Here is a 20,848-nt window from a genome sequence, read left to right as displayed (position 1 = left end):
TACCCATTTTTCTCAAGCGTAAGTCCAGATCACACCACAATCCCAGCATAAAGATTATCTTGGCTTGAAGTCGCAAATAACATTCTCTGTGATTGTGATCATTGTGCATTATATCTCCCTGTCACCTTCAAGCTCTTCAATGTTCGTCAATCATTCCACTCCACCACAACTCCTCTGCTGACTTATTCCATACTGTTCTTGCTCTGCTCCATTCACACCTGTCATAAGAACATAAGAAATTGGAGAAGTAGGCCATAAGGCCCCTTGAACCGGTTCCGCCATTCAATAAAATCATGGCAAATCTTTGGTCTCAATCCCACTCTCCTGCTTGAACCTCATGTCCCTTAGAATCCAAAAATCTTATCAATCTCAGCCTTGAATTTAATCAACCACTGAGCATCCACAGTCATCTGAGGTAAAGAACTTCAAAAACTCACAAACACCGAGTGAAGAAATTTCTCCTCAAATCAGCCCTAAGTGGCTGACTCCTTATCCTGATGTTATGACCTCCAATTCTCGGCTTGGACTTTTTCGGAGTCAGAACAACTCCGGAATCATTTAAAAATGATGGGTGGGCCCAAATTCTGGGATTCCCACCCCATTTCTGGCACCCCCAATTTTCCTTAGCACTAGTTCTGAAGAAGAGTCATATGGACTTGAAACGTTAACTCTGTCTTTCTCTCCACAGATGCTGTCAGACCTGCTGAGTTTTTCCAGCAATTTTTGTTTCTGTTTTTGTTTCATTAGCACAGGATAGGTGCGTGGGTAGTGAGCCCGCACCCTGCACTGCTGACCAGGCCTGCTCCATTGCGGTGATAGGCATCTCCTAGTGTCCGTGATTTTCATGGAGTCGGGCCAGCGTCTCACATGACTCAGGGTTCATAGCCCCTTAAGAGGAGTTGTGAACCATTGTCTGGATTCGAGAAGCTTTTGAAAGGTAAGTTGAAAAGGTCTTACCCATACCCCTTCCATGCCAACATGCCCCCTAATATCCCCAACATGGCCCCTCATACTCTCCATGCCAACCCAAGCCCCTCCTAAGCCTGTTTACCCAGTGTGCACTGTGTACATAACCAATGAGCCATATGATAACAATGGCAAGTGTGGAACAGCTGAGAGAGGAAAAAAACACCCATTCACAAATCTTCTTTTGAAAAAAAAAACTGTTGTTCTAACTGTTATGATGCCAGGTGATGTTACAACTGGACAGGTCAGTTCCTAGGGTGGAACCCCGGTTTGATATTTTATGTTTTGTTTAGAAAGGTGAAGGGTGGCTACTGAACAGAATCACAGGAGTCAGCTGATGAACTTTTAACAAAAGAATAAAACATTTATTAAACAAAAAATGAACTATATTACAATACACCTTCACCCACAACTATACCTTAACAGATAAATACAGATTATTAAGGATAACACAAGTTACAAAAACTATCTTATACTCTAATGTTCACAGTAAGTACACAGTCCATGTAAACCAATAGGTGACTTGTGGTCAGGCATACTAAACTCTGCAACCAAGTCACAGATTTCACCCCAAACAGATGCTATGGATCTCTCATGAACTCACCCCAGACACCTGTCACACGGTGAGCCAACTGGTCCCACTGAACTCCGTCTTTCAACTGAGGGTTTCCAATCTCCACTCTCAAAGAACCCACTTTGGAATCTTCTCCTGAACAATGCTTTCCCTCAGACGCCCTCCACAAGGGTCTACCTCCAGGGTTTTGAATTCTCCTTCCGATGTTCCTCTCCCTGGATTGCCACATCCATTCAAGCTTTGCTTTCTACGCACTCTCTCTTAAATGCTCTGCTGTGCCAACATAACTCCACTGTTTCACATGGCCATAGTAAAGAGTTACAGACCTTTGGCTGTCTCCTTGGATTTTCTGGCTTCTCGCAAGCCTATTTTGCTTTAAGTCTGCATCCTGCAGTTTTCTTACTTTAAGTTTGCCGTCTTTCTCCGCTCCTCACTCTTAACTTCACTTAGCAGGACCTTTTCCAGATTCCTGTCCTTGTCTTTTGACTTAACTTAAAGGGCTTCTTGGGCCTTTCTCTTTTTTCCTTTAGGACCTGCTCCCTGCAGTTCCCTCTCCCAGTAGACTGCTGATGGCCACCTGAAAAAGCATGAAACTTCATTCACGGACGGGATGAGGTTTCGTGACTGAATTTAAAAATTAAGATTCACTTTTACTTAAAGTTATGTCCATGTCCCAACTCATGTGACATTGTCACATGAGGGGACATGGGTGGTTAATGAAATTTACCAAAGATCAATTTTTTTCCCTTTGGGAACCGATTTCCCTGAGGCAGCACTTAATCTCAGGGAAATCGGAACGCACTTCCGCATTTGCCATTCCTCCCCACCCGCACAGGGAGCGCACAGCACTTCAGTGTGGGCGTCACGCTGGGTGGGCCTTAATTGGCCCACCCACAAAAAATGGCGGTGTGCTCCCAATCAGGGGCGCCAATCGGAGGGTTGCCTGCTCCAGCACTTCCCCCACAAAGGGGGGGAATTTTGGCCCAGGGAATTATAACCAGTTCACCTAACAGCTGTTGTCATGAAATTGCTGGAGTCTATAGTTAGGGATAGGGTAACTGAATTCCTTCAAAATTTTCAGCTGATCAGGGAGAGTCAGCATGGATTTGTAAAGGGTAGGTCATGCTTGATGAATCTTTTGAATTTTTTTGAGTATGTGACTAAAGTAGTAGACCAGGGAATGTCACGGGTGTCACTTACATGAACTTACAGAAGGCATTTGATAAGTTGAAGTTCATGGAATTGAAGGGAAATTATTGACCTAGTTAGGAAATTGGCTGATCAGGAGGAAACAGTAGTGATAACGGGCAGGTGCTCAAATTGTTAGGATGTGACTGGGGGTGCCCTGAAGGGATCTGTGTCAGTGCTTCAAATATTTCCTGCATTCATCAACAGCTTAGATGATGAGATATAAAACCATATATCCAAATTTGCTGATGACACAGATAGGCAGTATTGTAAGCAATGTGGGTGGAGACATAAAATTACAAAGAGATATAGTTAGATTAAGTGAATGAACAAAATTGTGGGCAAATGGATTTTAACATAGGCAAATGTGGAGACATCCTTTGTGGACCTAAAAAGAACAGCGTTCTTTCCAAATGGTGAAAAGCAAAAAACAGTGGAGGTCCAAAGAGACTAAGGGAACTGAGGTACACAAATAATTAAAATATCATGAACAGGTACAGAAAATAATCAAAAAGGGGATTGCTGGCCTTTACACCTAGTGGATGGCAATACGAAGGGGTGGAATCATGCTAAGCTATACAAAGCTAAGGTTAGGCTACATCTGGGGTACTGTGAATAGTTCTGGGTGTCTCACCTTAGGGAGGGCAAACTGGCCTTGAAGGAAGTGCAACTTAAATGTTTTAAAATTCATTCATGGGGTGTGGGCATCACTGGCTAGGCCAGCATTTATTGCCCATCCCTAATTGCCCTTGAGAAGGTGGTGGTCTGCTGCCTTCTTGAACTGCTGCAGTCCATGTGTTGTAGGAACACCTATAGTGCTGTTAGATTTACTAGAATGAGATCTGGACTCCAAGGGTTAAGCTACAAAGAGAGATTGAACAAACTAGGATTGCATTCCCTAGAATTGAGAAAGTTATGTGTTGATTTATTTATGTTTTCAAGATATTAAGAGGAACAGATAAGGTATATTGGGAGAAAAATTTCTGCACACTGGGGAGCATAGTCAGAAACATTTTTTCTTATCAATTGTTAATTTTAAATCTGACAGTATTAAGAGATATGTGCCATGATTGTTCCGCATTTTTTTTTATTCATTCATGAGATGTGGGCATCACTGGCTACCCATCCCTAATTGCTTTGTTCAGAGGGCAGTTAAGAGCCCTCCATTGTTGTGGGTCTGGAGTCACATGTAGGCCAGACCAGGTCCTTCCCTAAAGAACATTAGTGAACCAGGTGGGTTGTTACAACAATCGACAATCAGACTTTTTCAATTTTCAATTCCACCATTTGCCATGGGGGGATTCGAACCCAGGTCCCCAGAGGATTACTGGATTATTAGTCTAGTGACAATACCACTACGCCATCGCCTCCCCATAATGCATAGTGGGGCAAAATCCCCTTTGCTCACAGAATGGTGTCTCTCTTCTTAAGGATAACAATGCCATCTGTCAATGCTGAAAAGAACATTTTCAACAACTCCTCAACAATGAATCCACAGTGGCAGCTGATACTGTCCAGGCTATTCCCCAGTACCTTTTGGTAGAATCCATGGGTGACTTACTATCAGTAGGAGAGCTGCAAAACGCAATCAAATGGATGAAAAATAACAAAGCCTGCAGCCCCAATGGTATTCCAGCTGAGGAAGCTGGTTGGCTTTTGATCACATCAAGACTCCGCGCACTCATCCTACGGATTTGGAAAGAAAAAAAACTCTGCCCCGACTTCAGGAATGCGATAATTGGACCTTTCTTTTAGAAGGGAGATAAATCATGCTGTGGAAACGATCTTGTCCATAGTAGGGAAAATCTTGATACGCATTCTCCTAAATTGCCTATATCCTGTGGCTGAGCAAATCTGCCCTGAACACATTGTGGCTTTAGACCTTCCAGAACCTCTAACATGGTCTTCATTGCTGAACAAATCCAAGAAAATGTTGAGAGCACCACCAGGAACTCTTAATTGCATTCATTGACCTGACCAAAACACTTGACTCAGTAAAACGTGAGGCTCTGTGGATTGTGCTCCAAAGATTTTGATGTCCAAGAAATTTAATCACAATCCTGCAACACCTCCTTGATAATAGGACTGCAACTGCCTCGAGTGGGAGATCCGAAACATTCGTCTTCAAAATCCAGACCAGTGACAAGCAAGGCTGAATGAAAGTCCCATACTATTTACAATCTAAGTAGCTATTCACTTCATGAAAGATCAACTGTACTCTGGCGTGAGCATTAAATACTGCCTAGATGGAAAACTAGTCACCTCAGTTGCCTCTATGCCAAAACTAAACTGACCACTCTAGACATAAATGATCTACAGTTTGCAGATGGCTGCAGTGTCGCTGCTCACTCTGCACCAGGTTTGCAAGCCACTCTTGATCTCTTCAATTCTGCATAAAAGAGACTCGACCTGACCTTGAATGTTGCCAAAACAAAACTCATATCAACCCAGACCAGGTAAGCCAAATAATCCACCTCCTATATATGTTTGAAGAGGAGACTCTGGAACATGTTGAGCACTTGCCATACCTTGGCAGCCATCTCTCTCAGAAGGCCATGAGGAGGTCCAAAAAGTCAACAAAGGAATGTTACGCTGATTGGGCAGGTGCGCGCCCAGCCCGGACGTGAAATTGTGCGAGATGGTGCCAGGCGAGCATCCCAACATCATCCCGCACTCGCGTGACATTTCAGTTGGCGGGCGCGTGCAAAGCTTGGAAGCGCGCCCACCAACAATTAAGAGGGCAATTAAGCCCATTAATGGCGTAATTGTCTGCCATTTTACGTAGCCCATCTAATCTTCCAGTTGGCAGACGTGCGAATCAGCCAAGTGGCTTTTACATTTTCCAGTAAACCTCATCCAAGGGCCTCATCCAAGGGTGGGATGAGGTTTCCGTTATTAAATAAAATAAAAATAGAAATCTGTGGACACAATTTTTATAATCTACATGTTCAGGTGACTGATTGTGATGCTTGGACATTTCTTTTCTGATTTTAAAAACTTTAATTCCTGGGTTTCGGGTCTTCAGTTCCGAGGCAGCTCTCTGCCTTCAAGGACCTGTCAGCGCTCGCTCGTGCCCACATCAACATCATTTCCCCCTCCCCCCACCCCAGCAGCGCTTAGCTTTTCAGCGCGCGCTTCACGCTGTCTGGCTATTAATTTGCCAGCCAGCGTGAAATCGCTGTCGGGGGCCGATCGCTCCTGCCCACCAAGCTGAAAATTCAGGCCCTAGTGCACAGAGCAGTTGTAATTACGACACTCCTGTATTGCAGCAAGGCCCAGATCCTGTATCAGCCATACACAAGACCGCTAGAGAAATTTCATCAGTAATGCCTCCGCTGCATCCTCTGGATTCATTGGGAGGATTGTCGAACTAACATTAGTGTCCTTCTTGAAGCCAGCTCCACAAGCATTCAGGCAAAATCAACTACAATGGACTTTAATTAGGGAGTATCGAAAACTGTCTCCCCACCAGGTTCTGTTATCTCAACTCTCAAATTGCCAGCTTTCCAGGGGAGGACAAAGAAAACACTTCAAAGACACTCAAACTCTCCTTGAAGCATGGCGCTACTGACATTAATGACTGGGAGGAGCTTGCTACCAATCATTCAAAATGACACCAAAATTTGAATCCAAACATCTCAATGAGGCAGAGTGGCAGCAGGGAAGGAAAGAAAAGAAAGCAAATTCTGCACTCCGGATCCCATTAACTCTTTTGAATTCCTGCCCCAAGTGCCCAAAGAATTTCAGACTGAAAATCAGCCTGTTCAGTCGCTTGAAGACCCATGGCAAAAACCAACGACGTTGAGTAGACGTCATGCTCAAATCAAGGGACAGCCATCTGCCTGAGGTGGGACAGGCTCAAGGTGATAAAGAGCTCACTCCTATTCTTATGTTCTTGTGGAACTGCCACAGGTCCTCAGAGTCAAACTCTGGGAATTGGCCTCCCTGGCTACCTGCTCCCATTCCTTTCTGAGTGTTTTCCTTGAGGACCTCCTGACCCCCTGCGTGGTGAGTCACCTCCTTGGCTAAGGCCTTCAGCACCGCACCTGTGATCCTTGATGCCCTCTTTATGCCCTGGCATTACATTTCCTTCTCTCCAATTGCAGCAGTGCCAGTCAGCAGCAACCTCTTTACATTGAATGCAGCTTCCCTTTGAGAGACAGACTGCCTTTAAGAGCTGGAGGTTAGCTGGAACATGTACTAGCCTTGTATGCTGCTAAGTCTCCTGTTGAATGTTCAGCCAGAAAACAACTAAAATCAGGGTGGGGCTGCATGCTGAAATCATGCAAATGAGCAAGCAGCACAAAGTCTGTGTACTGCCTACCTCAAATGCGAATGGATATAAGCATATCATGAATAATGACTCCCATGCCTGAAAATGGGTGCCAATGAATTTCTTAATTTCCTTAATTTCAACAGCCACCTTAATGCCCCATTGTCAAATATATTCAAATCCTCCTGTCACTCATTCTGTTCTGCTTGGCATTCTATCATCTTGTAACTTCTACAGGTTTAGTCATGGTATTTGAGATTTCTAGCTCCAGATCATTTATGATGACAGTTTACAAAAGAGGTCCCAGAATAGATCCCTGTATAACCCCAGTATAACGTTAATCCAGGCTGTTGGCAATTCCTTTAACACCAACCTTTGATGGATGAAATGGCGTCTTTCTGTGCTGTAAACTGCTAAGGCTTTCCGGTTTATTCTGCTTACACATCTTCTAATGCTGCACCCATGCCATCACACGTACAAAAATAACGCTCGTAACAGTGTAGGTATTGCAATTCTTGCACCAGCTTCTAATATGTGCCAGACCCAAAATAATTTCTGAACATTCAAGGTTGCAGAATTCTGCAGAATTTTCTTAATTCATCTGTAACAAGGTGCAAACTGGACTTACCCAGGACTTTAAATAATGGTTATGTTCGATTTTGCAAATGAGAATTTTAGAAGAAGCTAATAAAAATTTAGCTCGTACAAATTCCACAACTTCCTTCATTAAGGCTCAATTTCTATGCTCACTTTGACAGAATAGCTCCTAAAATCAAATAATACCAAGAACAATTTGGCTATGTACACCAATGATGTACAAATTTTCAAAGCATTTAAAAATTGCTCAACTAAACTAAAGAAACTTTAAAGGAAATGCTTAACTAAAGGAACTTCCCTCCCACTAATAAATAGTTTCTCTTAGAATACACTTTACACAAGAACATAAGAAATAGGAGCAGGAGTAGACCGTTAAGCCTGCTCTGCCAATTCAATACTATCATGACTGATCTTTGGCTTCAACTCCACTTTCCCACCTGCTCCGCATATCCCTTTATTCTGAGAGATCAAAAATCCATCTATCCCAGCCTTAAATATCATGAACAATGGAGCATCCACAATCCTCTGGGGTAGAGAATTCCAAAGATTCACAACCCTTTGAGTGAAGTAATTTCCCCTCATCTCAGTCCGAAATGGTTGGCCCCTTATACTGAGACTGTACTCCTGTGTTTAGATTCCCTGACCAGCAGAAGCAACGTCTCAGCGTCCACCCTATCAAATCCTTTCAGAATTTTGTAGTTACAATTAGATAGCCTCACATTCCTCTGAACATCAGAGAATGTAGAGCCAGTTTACTCAGCCTCTCATTATAGACCAACCCCTGTCATCCCAGCGACCAATTTACTGAACCTTTACTGTACCACTTCCAATGCAAGTATATCTTTCCTTAAATATGGAGACCAAAACTGGAAAAGGAATCATACATTTGTATTCCTTTAAATATAGTTTTTCCCACATATGTTAAATTGAAACTGCTGTAGTTATATCTTTAGGAATTTATTTTAAAAAGGAGAGTCATTCTACTAAGTGTGAATACAAGATCAAATGTAGCTAGAAGTCACTGTATCTCAATAATGTGACTTTATCAGACAGCGCAATAAAAATAATTTAAGAGTGATTTTGAATATGTCAACAGTGGATGGTCCATTTAAACAGGCCATACTCTCAATGGATGAAAGATTTAAAAACAAAATGGTTACTCACCTGACAAGATTTTATAAAGGTATCCTTGGAAGTTTAAACATTAAATAGAGGTTTGAGATAACACTGGGCTAATCCAGTAGTGCTACTGTTTACTTCAGTTACACGTGCTTGGCATTCCAGTTGTTTTCAAATGCATTAATGATGTAATATGCATTTTCAGATTGCAAGATTCTAAGGTAATTATCACCTATTAAGCTGTAAAGACAAGCAAATATTCTTTCAAAGCAATTTGCCATTAATCTTTTATAAAAATATATATGCTTACCCTAAATCCTCTGTGTAGCCGATCTTTCATAACCCCAATGAATTCTTTGTAACTTAGTTGATCATCTTTGTCCACATCAAAGATTTTGAAGACTGTATTTACCAAGTGTGAAGAAAGCTTGAGGTCTGTGGCCACATATACTGCACGCTTGAACTCATCTGTATAAACATGCCAAAGAAAGAGCTAAAAGTAAGAAATCACCTTTTGTATAAGTTACAGATCAGCCAAAGCTTGAAAACCCAGCTAAGAACCACTTTAAATTTTTGGACAAAGTTAGAAACAAAAATTTTAAAAATGACTTCAATACCAAAAAAAATTTAAGGGATAAAATTAACCTTCAAAATTGTTTTGCAAACTTTAATGGTGAACTCAGGAGAAAGGCAACCTTTTCAGAAGTTATATACGTTCACATTCAAGAAAATATGACACGAATGAGCAAATGATTTATCAAGATTGATCTCAGCAATTTAAGTATTATGAATGACTTTGGTTCCAACATTCAGTGTCTGAATAAAACTTTCAGAAAGGGATACAACTTACTATTCTGTTTTAGTTACTGTAGCAATTTTCTAAATATAGAATTAATTTTCATATATATTTACAATAAACATTCTATTATCTATTATATATTTCCTTGTAATTTGTTACCAAAGCTGATATTACTACAGTGTCAGCCAAGTGATGTTTTATATTTTCAGGTCAAATCATGATCACCTTCATTATTACTTCATCTTCTATCTACCATATTCAGGGTACTAACTAGATAACCTTAGGAAAACTATAAAAAAATCAGTCTATGTATAATATGAGAAAAAAAGTGTCAGTGAGTTTAAAGCAGTAATTCCTATAATTTTGACTTATAACTTTGAAATAACTTTGAAAATAAAATTGAAAACTAGCCAAAAATGGGTTAAAATGCTGTTTAAGAACATAAGAACCTGAGAGGCCAAAAAGGGTCAAAGTAAACAATTACTTAAGACATCATTGTAAAATTGTAAACCAATGCTAAAAGGCATTAAAACTGCCTTGCTATTCATTACTTAAAATTATGCTAATAGCTCAAAATATTAAATAGACATGCAAAGCGAACTTTGATAAGCAAAGCCTACTTTGCGAATCAAAGCACACAAGCCATATAAGGATTTCTGAACAAAATTATTTTTAGTTGTTTGGTAGTACAGAACTCGTGTATTGCTGAAAAAAGAGACATGCGGTTGAAGCTTTTTGTCTTGCAGTCATCAGGACACTTTGCAAGAATACCAATAATAAATGGAACAGCAATGTAATGTATACTGCATGAGCAGAGGGTGCTGATTGGTTGGCAAATTGACTCTGATTGGTAGAGGCCTTGCCATGGAAAATGCACCAGGGAACAGTTAACTGCCAAGCTTTTGTTCAAATTCAAACCAGGCAGGTTGACTGATTGGTCATTGCATTGCCATAGAGAATGAACTAGGGAATGCCTGTCCCCCAAGCTTTTGTTTAGTTGAAAAAGGCATCATGCATGGACATGCTCCTTCTCTCTGCAAAGGACAGGGCCACGTGAATATACGTAGCTTCTTGCACATCTTGTAAGTGAGCCACATTGTGAGCCCGGCTGCTAATCTTAAATTGATATTCAATGTAATTCTTAGCAAAATCAGGATTGTTTAGCAAGTGTCGCCAATCGCAGAATCACATATAACGTTGGGCACTACGTTTTGAGTTTTGCAAGCACTGGCTGGATGGATGCAGTCTGCACTTTGCCTGTTACGAACAGCCGAAGGGATGTGCTGTTTGATAAGATCCACCAGACATTGGGACTTACAGCCTACATACCTGGCATACCTGTACACCAGTACTGAAATTCATATACCACATTACTCATTTGTGTGATAGGCAGCACATCTCTTTGGCTTGATGGCAGCATTCTGTTGGTGAAGAATACTATTCGTGCTGCTACTGCACAATAACAGCATGAAACTGTTAGCTTCACCTGTTGCTCAAATTTTTGAGACACCTTACCCTTCCAGGGTAATCTGAGGCAGACTGGGCACTTTTCAGGACTGAAAGTGGCAGCCTTAGGCCCATTCATAAGTTTGTGAAATATACAGCGAGCAATGATCTGATCAGGGTAGCTGTTATCCTGCAGGATGGCTTTGATGCACCCTATTTCAGCATCAAGTTTGCACGCTGAACAAATGGCTTCGGCCCTATTTACGAGGTTGTCAATAAGGCTAATCTCATAGCGCGTGGAACTGTATGAAAATGATTTTTCTCCATATGAACTAATATTTTTGGAAACAGTTTGAAATGAATGCACTAGTATTATACAACTTTGCTCACCTTGTCCAATTGATCGATTTGCAAAATTATACATTTGCATTGCAATGGCAAAGTCCTCCAAGTTATTCAGGAATTGAAAAAAAGATCTGAATTCATCAAAAGTGATGCCCTAAAACGCAAACAATATATAATAATTATCAAGTGAAACATTTTGTGACTCAAATGGTATGTAGGTTTCAATTAAGAGGCCTTTAATTGTATCTGATTGGGTACTATATTTGATTTATTGTTCTGGGGTTCCATATCTAACACTTCATGTGTGATATGACCCAGCAATAGAAGGTTAATACTAGACTTGATGATCACTCACAGAGTGAAAAATCTCTGAAGGTCAGCAAACTTTCCACAGATTAGGTCAAAGATTCTTTCACCTGTTCTTTTCAACACAATTCAGCTGAAATAAAATTTTGGAAAAGAACACACTCTTTAATGAGTGCCAAGTACTAATTGTTTACTTACAGCGCTCAGGCAACTTTTAGTGTCTATAAACATAGCCCTCTAAGGCAGATCTTTTGACTTTTGACACCAAATAAAAGATTTGCTCATGTCTGTCTGCAAATTTCAACCTTTAGAACATTGCACAACTTCACCCAGTACCTTATTTATATATTTCTGAAGCCAAGAAACCAAGCTAGAATCTAAGAAAAATGAACTTAAAATAAGTATTTTTATAATAAAATGGGAAAATGAAAAAAAAATGTGCAAAAACTAAGTAAATGGAAGGAGCCACAGCCAATCAGCATCTTCATCCAGCTTTTTTGGTGTGGTTAAGTCCCATTGTGAGCAGAACACAACAGGTAAGAAGAAAAGCGCAATGTTGCAAAAATTGTAAATGACTTTCATAACCAATGAAGTATCATTTTTTTGAATTCTATACCTTATTTTTTCCCCATAGGAAAGTTTGAAAACTTAGTTTAATTTTCAAATGCAACATTTTAATAAAGGTAAATAGAAAAGCAGCAAACTTTACATTAAAAATCTTTACATTTTGTGTGCTTGTAGATTTCTTTGAACCAAGCATCATCTCCAATTGATTGGTAGGCAGACAACCTACTCCTGGTTTTCTGTCAATACAGGTACAGTGTCTCATTACCAACAACTTCAGGACTGAAGACGTGCCAGATTTCAGATCTTGCTAGATTTCGGGTCACATCAGTTCGGGAGGGGTCAAAGGTTGCTTGGAGTGTATTCCTAGACTGGCATGCTAGCGGCAAAGGAGATAGCTAGTTAGGCGTCACACCGCACCAATGCAGAGCCTAGCCGAATTGTCTAGGTAAGTTTTTTTTATTTTACTCAATTAAAATTGATGCAGGGCACTTCGTAAAAATGTCTGGTTTTCAGACAACTTTGGTTTAGGGATAAAAACAAAAAGCTAAAAGCTACTGCGGATGCTGGAAATCCAAAACAAAACAAAAACAGAATTACCTGGAAAAACTCAGCAAGTCTGGCAGCATCGGCGGAGAAGAAATCTGTCAACGTTTCGAGCCTCCATGGCCCTTCGGCAGAACTGCAGCATAGTTTCAACAAGGGAGAAATATAAATTGGTTTAAGGTGGGTGGGGGGCGGGGGGGAAGAGACACATTGAGGGTGTGGTGTGAGCAGATAATCAAAAGATGTCAGAGACAAAAGGGTCAAAGAGGTGTTGAAGGTGGTGGTCTTTGTCTGAGAAAAGTGCTAATTAAGAATGGAATACAGGATATTCAAAGTACAGCTCTAGTGGGGGTGGGGTGGAAAGACTAAAGGTTTTAGTTTTAGATTTAAAAATAATGGAAATAGGTGGGGAAAGAAGAATCTATATAAATTATTGAAAAAAAAGCGGGTGGGGGGGGGAAAAAGAAACGGGGTGGGGATGGGGGGAGGGGGAGTTTAAGATCTAAAGTTGTTGAATTCAATATTCAGCCCAGAGGGCTGTAAAGTGCCTTGTCGGAAGATGAGGTGCTGTTCCTCCAGTTTGCGTTGGGCTTCACTGGAACAATGCAGCAAGCCAAGGACAGACATGTTGGCAAGAGAACAGGGTGGAGTGTTAAAATGGCAAGCGACAGGGAGGTTTGGGTCTTTCTTGCGGACAGACTGCAGGTGTTCCGCAAAACGGTCACCCAGTTTGCGTTTGGTCTCTCCAATGTAGAGGAGACCGCATTGGGAGCAACGAATGCAGTAGACTAAGTTAGGGGAAATGCAAGTGAAATGCTGCTTCACTTGAAAGGAGTGTTTGGGCCCTTGGACGGTGAGGAGAGAGGAAGTGAAGGGGCAGGTGTTGCATCTTCTGCGTGGGCATGGGGAGGTGCCATAAGTGGGGGTTGAGGAGTAGGGGGTGATGGAGGAGTGGACCAGGGTGTCCCGGAGGGAACGATCCCTACGGAATGCCGTCAAGGGGGGTGAAGGGAAGATGTGTTTGGTGGTGGCATCATGCTGGAGTTGGCGGAAATGGCGGAGGATGATCCTTTGAATGCGGAGGCTGGTGGGGTGATAAGTGAGGACAAGGGGGACCCTATCATGTTTCTGGGAAGGAGGAGAAGGCGTGAGGGAGGATGCGCGGGATATGGGCCGGACACGGTTGAGGGCCCTGTCAACGACCGTGGATGGAAAACCTCGGTTAAGGAAGAAGGAGGACATGTCAGAGGAGCTGTTTTTGAAGGTAGCGTCATCAGAACAGATGCGACGGAGGCGAAGGAACTGAGAGAATGGGATGGAGTCTTTACAGGAAGCGGGGTGTGAGGAGCTGTAGTCGAGGTAGCTGTGGGAGTCGGTAGGCTTGTAATGGATATTGGTGGACAGTCTATCATCAGAAATTGAGACAGAGAGGTCAAGGAAGGGAAGAGAAGTGTCAGAGATGGACCATGTGAAGATGATGGAGGGGTGGAGATTGGAAGCAAAATTAATAAATTTTTCCAGGTCCCGACGAGAGCATGAAGCAGCACCGAAGTAATCATCGATGTACCGGAGAAAGAGTTGTGGGAGGGGGCCGGAGTAGGACTGGAACAAGGAATGTTCCACATACCCCATAAAGAGACAGGCATAGCTGGGGCCCTTTTGTCCCTGACATCTTTTGATTATCTGCTCACACCACACCCTCAATGTGTCTCTTCCCCCCCGCCCCCCACCCACCTTAAACCAATTTATATTTCTCCCTTGTTGAAACTATGCTGCAGTTCTGCCGAAGGGCCATGGAGGCTCGAAACGTTGACAGATTTCTTCTCCGCCGATGCTGTCAGACTTGCTGAGTTTTTCCAGGTAATTCTGTTTTTGTTTTGTTTTGGTTTACGGATAGCTGGATTTGAGGCATTCATTGGGCTGAATTTTCCTAGCTGTGATGCTGGGATTAGAGGCAGTGGGGCTGGGAAAATAACAGGGTGCTGCGCCAGAACAGGCCCCAATGCATCCCCAACTCCAGGGAAGTTTCCTGTGGGTGGATGGTGACCCAGATCAGCTGCCTGTACTACAGACACATGCAGCCAATTAAGTTAATTAAGGACCCAATGAGGTCCGAATGTGCAGGTGCGCTGGCATTTTGCCGCTGGTGGGCTGAGTGCGGAGGCCACCATCTACATGAAGGCAGCCTCCCTGTGACCGGTCAGGGGATCTTGGAGCCAGAGGGTCCATGCTCCAAAGAGGTCGGTAGGAAAGGCCGCACTTAGGGTCCAAATGATGCACCCAGAGGGTTTCCTAACAGTTTTCCCCCAATAATTTTAACTTTAAAAACACACCCTTCCGAGGCCACCTTCACGTTTAGGTGCCCCCACAGTCCCATCCTGCCTCAGCTGCACCCACCTTTCCGGTTGGGGTGCTGAGGACCTACAGCTATCGGCTCTCTAATTGGGCTGGCAGGATTGAGAACCTACCTGACATCCTTAAAAGGACAAAAGCAGGGGAATGGCCAGTTAGAGGGCTGCTTCCAGGAAGATTGTGCTGTCAGGAGAGCTGTTGGTGTAGGCTCGGGACTCCCATTTGGTCCAGATATCGAGGTCCCGAAGCCAGTGGGAAAATCCAGCTTGTTGTGCCAGTGGCAGCATTCTCACCTCTGAATCAGAAAGTCATGGACTGAAGTCCCACTCTAGAGAGTTGAGCACATGACCAAGGGAGTACTACACTGTTGGAGGAATTACCTTTCAGGTGAGACATTAAATCGAAGTTCCATCTGCTCTCTCAGGTGGACATAAAAAGTTCTACCTATGATACTATCCAAGGAAAAGCAGGGGAGTTGGTCTGGTCAATACTTATCCCTCAACCATCAAAACAGAACATTTGGTAATTATCACATTAATGTTTGCGGGGTCTTGCTCTGTACAAATTGGTTGCTGCATTTGCCTATATTACAGCAGTGACTACATTTCAGAAACACTCAATTGGTTGTGAAGCACTTTAAACTACCCTAAGATCAAGAAAGACAGCAAGTGCAAGTTCTCTCTTTTGAGCAAAATGGCATGGGATGCACAAGTGTTCCAATGCAGTTCTTCTTCCTAACTTGTGGCAGTTGCCTAGCTTCCACTCAGTATCTTATTACAATAGCATAACAGAGATTCAGAAATAACTATGTTATGAATTATGGGAAAGTCATGTCCAACCAATCCACATTGCAGAACAATTCATCATACCCTCTTCATTGGCATTAGCATTTTAACAATCAATGTAGACATGACAAAGTTACCATCTTCAAAACTGGAGATTGAATTTGTTCCACAGCTGCATCATTTCAAGCTCAGTCACAGGTTATAGAATTCAAATTGCCATAAATGGAATTATTATGAATGCATTCTCAATAAAAGTAAGATGTTCTACAGATACCATAATTAAAATACTGCTATATCAGAGGTCCTCACTGCTGGGGAATAACCTAGAGGCTACAACAACAGCACAAATGATGACAATGAAATGGCAGAAATGTTGAATGCTTATTTTGCATTTAGCAGGGAGGCTAACAAGTTGGGATAGGCACTAGAAGTATGATCAAAAAAGATATAAGTATATTTAAGGCAAAAAGGGAATGATAATTGACAAATTAATCAAAGGGTTGGATGATTACATCCATGCTTATTAAAAGAAGTTAGGGAAGAGGTAGCAGAGACATTATTAGATGATCTAGAAACTAAAAATATACAGGCAGTCAAGAGTAGTTAGCATGGATATCAAAAGGAAGGTCATGCTTGATCAATCTTAATGAATTCTTTGAAGAAGTAACAAAGGTAATGTAGTAGATGTAGTATATTTGTATTTTCAAAAGGCCTTTAATAAAGTATTGCATACTAGGCTCATAACCAAGGTCACAGCCTGTGGATTTAGGGAACAGGTAACAGAATGCAGACCAAGCTGGTTACAAAACAGGAAACAGAAAGTAGGGTTTAAGCGTAACTATTCAGGCAGGCAAAAGGTGGGAAGTGGTGTTCCACAGGGATCAGTGCACAGAACACAACTGTTCTCATTTTACATAATTTGGACTCAGGAATCAAAAGTACAATTTCAAAATTTGTGCACGACATCAAATTTAAGGGTATAATTAGCACTGAGAAAGACAGCACTAAAATACAAGACAACATTAATAAACCAGCAGAATGGGCATGTAATTGGTATATTAATTTCAATATAGAAAGTGTGAGGTGATGTATTTTGATAGGAAGCATAAAGAGGCCACTTACTATTTGGATAAGAATCTAAAGGGATAGATGAGCAAAGGGAGCTGGGGTACAGATATACAAGTCACTAAAAGTAGTGATATAGGTTAATAAGGCCTTTAAGATAAAAACAAATTAAGTATTAGTATTCATCTCTAGAGGGACATAATTGAAAAGCAGAGGAGTTATTTTAAACTTATATAATGCCCTGGTCAGGCCGCACTTAGGAGAGGCAATAGTGGTATTGTCGCTGGACTAATAATCCAGAGACCCAGGGTAATGCTCTGGGGACGCGGGTTCAAATCCTGCCATGGCAGATGGTGGAATTTGAATTCAATAAAAATATGGAATTGAAAGTCTGATGATGACCATGAAACCATTGTCGATTATCTGTTGTTCTTACCTGGTCTGGCCTACACTTGACTCCAGACCCACAGCAATGTGGTTGACTCTTAAATGCCCCCTGAAATGGCCCAGCAAGCCACTCAGTTTATCAAACTGCTACAAAGTCACAAAAAAGGAATGAAACCAGACAGGCCACCTGGCATCGACCTAGGCACCGGAAATGACAAAGACAATCTCAGCCCTGTCGATGCTGCAAGGTCCTCCTTACTAACATTTGGGGCTAGTGCCAAAATTGGGAGAGCAGTCTCACAGACTAGTCAAGCAACAGCCTGGCATAGACAGTAATCATACCTTACAGATAATGTCCCAGACACCACCATCACCATCCCTGGTTACATCCTGTCCCACCAGCAGGACAGACCCAGCGGAGGTGGCGGCACAGTGGTTTACAATTGGGAAGGAGTTGCCCTGGGAGTCCTCAACATTGACTCCGGACTCCATGAAGTCTCATGGCATCAGGACAAACATGGGCAAGGAAACCTCCTGCTGATTACCACGTACCGCCCTCCCTCAGCTGATGAATCAGTGCTCCTCCATGTTGAACACCGCTTGGAGGAAGCACTGAGGGTGGGGTACTTGGGGGACTTCAGTGAAGCCCACATCCCTTGAATGAATGAAAAAAAAAGGCTTGGCTGAGAACGCAGACTCATAAAAGAATTAACTCTGTTTACACAAATACAGAGAAGTGCTGATTTTTCTGGATTGACATCTCTATGAGGTTATACGAAGTTGTTTTTCTCTGATCTTTTTTGCCAAAGGCTCAATGTTTATTTGCACATCGTTAAGAGGTGTCAAGTGCTTAAAGCTTCTGTTATTGATACTTTAATAGTCTGGTCGATCAACACTTTTATACAGTTGTAGTAATGCCAGTTTTTAAAAAAAAATTACGAATAGGTCTTTTTTTTAAAAAGTAGTTTCACACATGCCATTGTTGCTATAGGGTTCATCGGTTCTGTACATAATATATACTGGAGGAATGAACATGGAAGGGTGAGGGCCTATAATGGAATCAAATAACTGAGACAAAATCCTAGAGAACCAAGGTAGGCCTTTGAACCTGTGGCCACCTCCAATCTGCGTCCGGGGGCAGCAGGCCCAGCTCCATACCGCACCCCTTCGCCAGACTGAAAATAGTGGAATAGCGGGAAATTTCCCAACACTTCACATAATTCTTTTGCTTCAATGTCAGAGTTGTAATGTCTGCCTTGGCAGCAGAAATCTGGCCCATAGTACCATGAAGTATTAAAGTGGCTGGAGTTGTTTTCTCTAGAAAACAGAAGGCTGAAAGGGGACCTGATGAAGGTCTACAAGATTATGAAAGGGTTTGATGGGGTAGACAGAGAAATGATTCCACTTGTGTGGTGTCTGAAACCAGAGGTCATAAATATAAAATAGTCACCAATAAATCCAGTACGGAATACAGAAGAAATCTCTTTACCCGGAATAGTCAGAATGTGACATTTGCTACTGCAAGGATGAATTGAAGCAAATAGCATTGCAGCATTTAAGGGGCAGCTAGCTAAGTCTATGAGGAAGAAAGGAACAGAAGGATATGTTAACAGGGTTAGATGAAGAGGGGTGCGACGAGGCTCATGTGCAGTATAACTACCGACATTGAACAATTGGGTCAAATGTACTGTTTCTGTGCTGTAGAATTGGATGTAATTCTATGTATAAAAACAAATTTACTCAATTGACCAGCTAACATTAAAACAGCAATTAACTTTCCCAAGTTCCTACAAATATATATTGAAATTGATCAGAAAATGAAACAATGCTGTTGATCAGAATTTTTAAAATATTCTCCCCCGCTCATTAATTTTTGCAGTTCATTTCCCTGCAGTCCTACTTTTAAATCATCTAGTCACACACAGACAGTTATATACTTATGCAAAACAATATTAAGGTTTCAAAATCTTGGACAATAAAATTTTGTGTCAGTTGCTTTCATTACAAGTCTGACATTGAAGCAAAAGAGTTATGTGAAGTGCTAGCTTATCAAAAGCAGAGATACAAAGGGGTATGAGAATATTTTGGTGGGGCTTGGCTCAAAAAACTTTTAGGAAGACTGATGTAATCAATAGTGGCCCTGGTATACAACTCCAGAGGTGACCTGGAGGAAGTGGAGAAATCTGAGCTACTGACAAAAAAAATATGTAATCTCAGCAGGTGAATGGTAAAGAGTCACTAAAAAAAGCTAAAGTTTTTCCACTTTGTTTTCAACATAATTACATTTGAAGTGTAGTGGGAACCTGAAGAGGAGGGCAGCAGTAAGTCAGAAAAGGGGAGAGACTGAGGCGATAACCAAAGACAGTGACTGAATACACATATGACTAGAGGATTTAGAAGTCCAGAGGAGAGAACAAAAAGGAGGAAACATTAAAGGACTACAGGAGTTCAAACTAAAAACAAACATCCAGAGAAAGAAAAGAAATAAAAAAAACTTGCCCTTCCCATCTTCAGGATGCCACAAAGTGCTTGACGGTTAATAAATCACTTTTGAAATCTAGGGCGAGATTTTCACTCCTGAGGTGGGTAGCTTGAGTTAGGAAATTTCCCGATGGAGGTGCAGGATGGAGTCGTGTCCACCACCCCTAGACACAGATTAGAGGTGGCCACAGGAGCCATCAAGTGCCGAGGTGGGCTGGTTTAAAAGGCCCGACTTACTTCTCTGCAACTTCGTCCCAAATGTTTTGTTAAACATTAGGGACTCTAGCCCTCAACCCTCACCCACTCTAGCCTGCAACCCTCACCTGTGCCAACGCATGCTCCCACTTTCCTCCAATCGCCTCTCATACCCTCCATGCCTCACCCATCACCATGGTCCCTAAAAGCCCCTATGCCAACTACATGCCAACTCATGACCCTACACCCACACTCTTTGCACTTACACCCTCCATACACAATAGACAGACCTCAGTAGCCATGCTGAGATGAAATAAAATAAAGTTCTAAATATCTATTATAAGAGTTCACTATATATAAAAAAAATCCCATTAATGAATTCTGCAAAAATCCAGCCTGTAATCTCTGTAGTTTTGTAGGTACACACAACAACTAATTTGTGAACAGCAGGGTCCTGCAAACAGAAGAGATTAATAACATTCAAGCTGTTATTTCATGGTGCACTTGGCCAGAATATGAGGAGAACTCCGTACTCTTCTTTGAAAATGTGCAATGGAATCCTTTATACCAACCTGAACAAAGTTCAGTTTACAGTCTCATCCAAAAGATGATACCTCTGACAGTGTAACACTTTTGGAGTACTGTAATGAATGGGGAGCCTAGTTCAAGCCCTGGAATAGGTCTTAGCCCCATAATCATCTAAATCAGAGGAGACAATACTACCACTGAACCAAGATAACAGCTATTACCTAATAATTGTGAGAAAATATTACAAAAACTGTAAAATAAGGAAAAGAATGAGCGAAAATACAAAAAGAAATCAGACGTGAGAGAAAAATTCATAAAAACTGAAGGATTGC

General features: G+C 41.8%; 1 protein-coding gene across 5 annotated transcripts in view; it reads right to left on the bottom strand.

Moving 5' to 3' along the window:
• Nucleotides 1-20,848, bottom strand: part of LOC144684510 (calcium uptake protein 3, mitochondrial-like) — a 175,685-nt gene that overhangs the window by 19,756 nt on the left and 135,081 nt on the right. For all 5 annotated transcript variants that reach the window (XM_078548356.1, XM_078548366.1, XM_078548384.1 and 2 more), the window contains 2 exons: nucleotides 11,353-11,461; nucleotides 9,028-9,185 (listed from right to left, as the gene is read on the bottom strand). In XM_078548356.1, the coding sequence (XP_078404482.1) occupies nucleotides 9,028-9,185; nucleotides 11,353-11,461 (267 nt within the window). The remainder of the gene's footprint in view (nucleotides 1-9,027; nucleotides 9,186-11,352; nucleotides 11,462-20,848) is intronic.

This window comes from Cetorhinus maximus, chromosome 1 (assembly GCF_964194155.1).
Source record: "Cetorhinus maximus chromosome 1, sCetMax3.hap1.1, whole genome shotgun sequence".
Classification (NCBI taxonomy): Eukaryota; Metazoa; Chordata; class Chondrichthyes; order Lamniformes; family Cetorhinidae; genus Cetorhinus; species Cetorhinus maximus.
Note: the sequence above shows the minus strand (reverse complement) of the source record. Positions and strands in the feature narration are given on the sequence as shown.